General features: G+C 32.3%; 1 protein-coding gene across 1 annotated transcript; it reads left to right on the top strand.

Annotated features, from left to right (window-relative positions):
- The first annotated feature begins 274 nt into the window (after positions 1-274).
- On the top strand, positions 275-1,127 carry LOC121121428 (uncharacterized). Its single transcript, XM_040716355.2, has one exon. The coding sequence runs from the start codon at positions 689-691 to the stop codon at positions 1,061-1,063; it is 375 nt and encodes a 124-aa protein (XP_040572289.1). The 5' UTR covers positions 275-688; the 3' UTR covers positions 1,064-1,127.
- Positions 1,128-1,874: the final 747 nt, after the last annotated feature.

The raw sequence follows: 1,874 nt of genomic DNA, 5'->3' as shown, positions 1-1,874 counted from the left end.
TGTTATTTTTAAATTTAAAAAAAAATAGTCATAATTCTTGGAATTTTTTTGAAAAAAAATCCAAAAACCAAGCTCCCTCCGTCTCCCAAAAAAAAAAAAAAAACCAATAAATAAATAATTCTGCGGACATCCCTGGAAAATTACAAAAAAAAAATAGAGTGACGTCATATGTAGTCTCCTAAAAAAGCGACATCTTGCCTGGGGGAAAAAGTTAAATCTACGACACTGTATTTCCTTAAGCTAACAGGCACATTTTGCAAAAAAGGGAGAAATAATTAATAAGAACTCTAATATCTTGTAGACTACCAACGTACACTTTTCCTAAAAATGTTTGCTTGTGAGGAGTTTGACAATTTTCACATCTCTAATTACAAGAAATGAAGAAAGTGCCTTTTTTATTTTATTCATTGATCATACATAGTTTCCTTACCATACATTCAAGAGTCATTTACATACGAGCAAGGAAAAGTTTTCCTTGCTACAAAGAATAATCACGAGCAAAAATATTAGTGAGCTACAAATCAGAACATACATACGTTGAATCTTTTCCTTAGTCATTGTTCGAAGAAAAACATATCAGTTTTTAATTCGGTTTTGAAGTGTTGAGACGATAGCTTGTTTATTTCTTTGTATCTCCATACAATCATTTTCATAAGCGGAGTTTATCTTCGCCCCATATTAGTTCAAGATGAGTTTAGCTAATTTAAACCTTGAAGAAATTCAAAAACTCATCGCTGCTAATGCTGCAATGGCTCAATCTCAACAGCGTCAGCAAAATTCTGGGAGAGCTCAAGGATCTGTAACAGCTCGGGGTGGAACTCAAAATGGGAATACACCAGCTCCCGTTGTAAGCAATCCACCTTCCAACGCTCACTACCTGGATCCTCAGAGCCAATCAAAGTATCAACAACTTCTGTCGGTCATTGAGGAGATGAGTAAGGATGTGAGACCAACGTATGCTGGCTCAAAGTCATCTGCCGAGAGGCTTAAGCGTGGAATAATATTTGCACGTATACTTGTTCGAGAATGCTTGGTAGAAACAGAGCGTGCCTCGAAATTCTAAGTGATTCGATATATTGTGTAACCTTTGTTTTTTAACATGAAATAAAGAGTAACGTTTCACCTTATGTTTATGTGGAGGTTTCTTTTGTATTTAAATTAAGGAATAACTAATTAGTTCAGTTTAGATTCTGCATTGCATTCATTTTCCTTTCAAAAAAAAAAAAAAAAAAGAAGAAATGAATTGGAAATGTAAGTCATTAATCGACGTGTGTCTGCTTAAATTTAATGGAACTTTAAATCGTATACAGACATGTAGATTATTCATTCAAAATATTAATGACTTGAGACTTTATTAAGGGTATATATCTTTATTGCATACACGCATCTTATACGAGTATATTTATTTCCCACCTAATATTAATGTATTTTTAAAAAATTAAAATAACATAATTTTTTTAAAATTACAATTACATAAATGTATTTTTTTTGTGTATTCCCAACATTCTACATATTTGGCCTGTCAACATAAAAGCAAGCTGGAACAATTGTTCTCATAATTGATTGTAGATGCATAGGCGTCTGGCCTGTCAACATAAAAGCAAGATAGAACAATTGTTCTCATAATTGACTGTAGATGCATGGGCGTCTGCAAGGGGTGTTAAGACTTTAGATTTGAGTAAAATTACTATTTTGAAGTAAACAAATTTCAATGAATAAACTATGGGAATAAAAAAAAATTTAAATTAAAAACAAAAACAGTCGTTCCCCCCCCCCCTTCTAAATATAATTGGATTACATTTGCATTTTTCGACAATCTATCCTCAATTTCTATCAATAAATAATTCTTATTAACCTTGTAAAGGCCTGCGATT

This window comes from Lepeophtheirus salmonis, chromosome 7 (genome assembly GCF_016086655.4).
Source record: "Lepeophtheirus salmonis chromosome 7, UVic_Lsal_1.4, whole genome shotgun sequence".
Taxonomy (NCBI): domain Eukaryota; kingdom Metazoa; phylum Arthropoda; class Copepoda; order Siphonostomatoida; family Caligidae; genus Lepeophtheirus; species Lepeophtheirus salmonis.
Note: the sequence above shows the minus strand (reverse complement) of the source record. Positions and strands in the feature narration are given on the sequence as shown.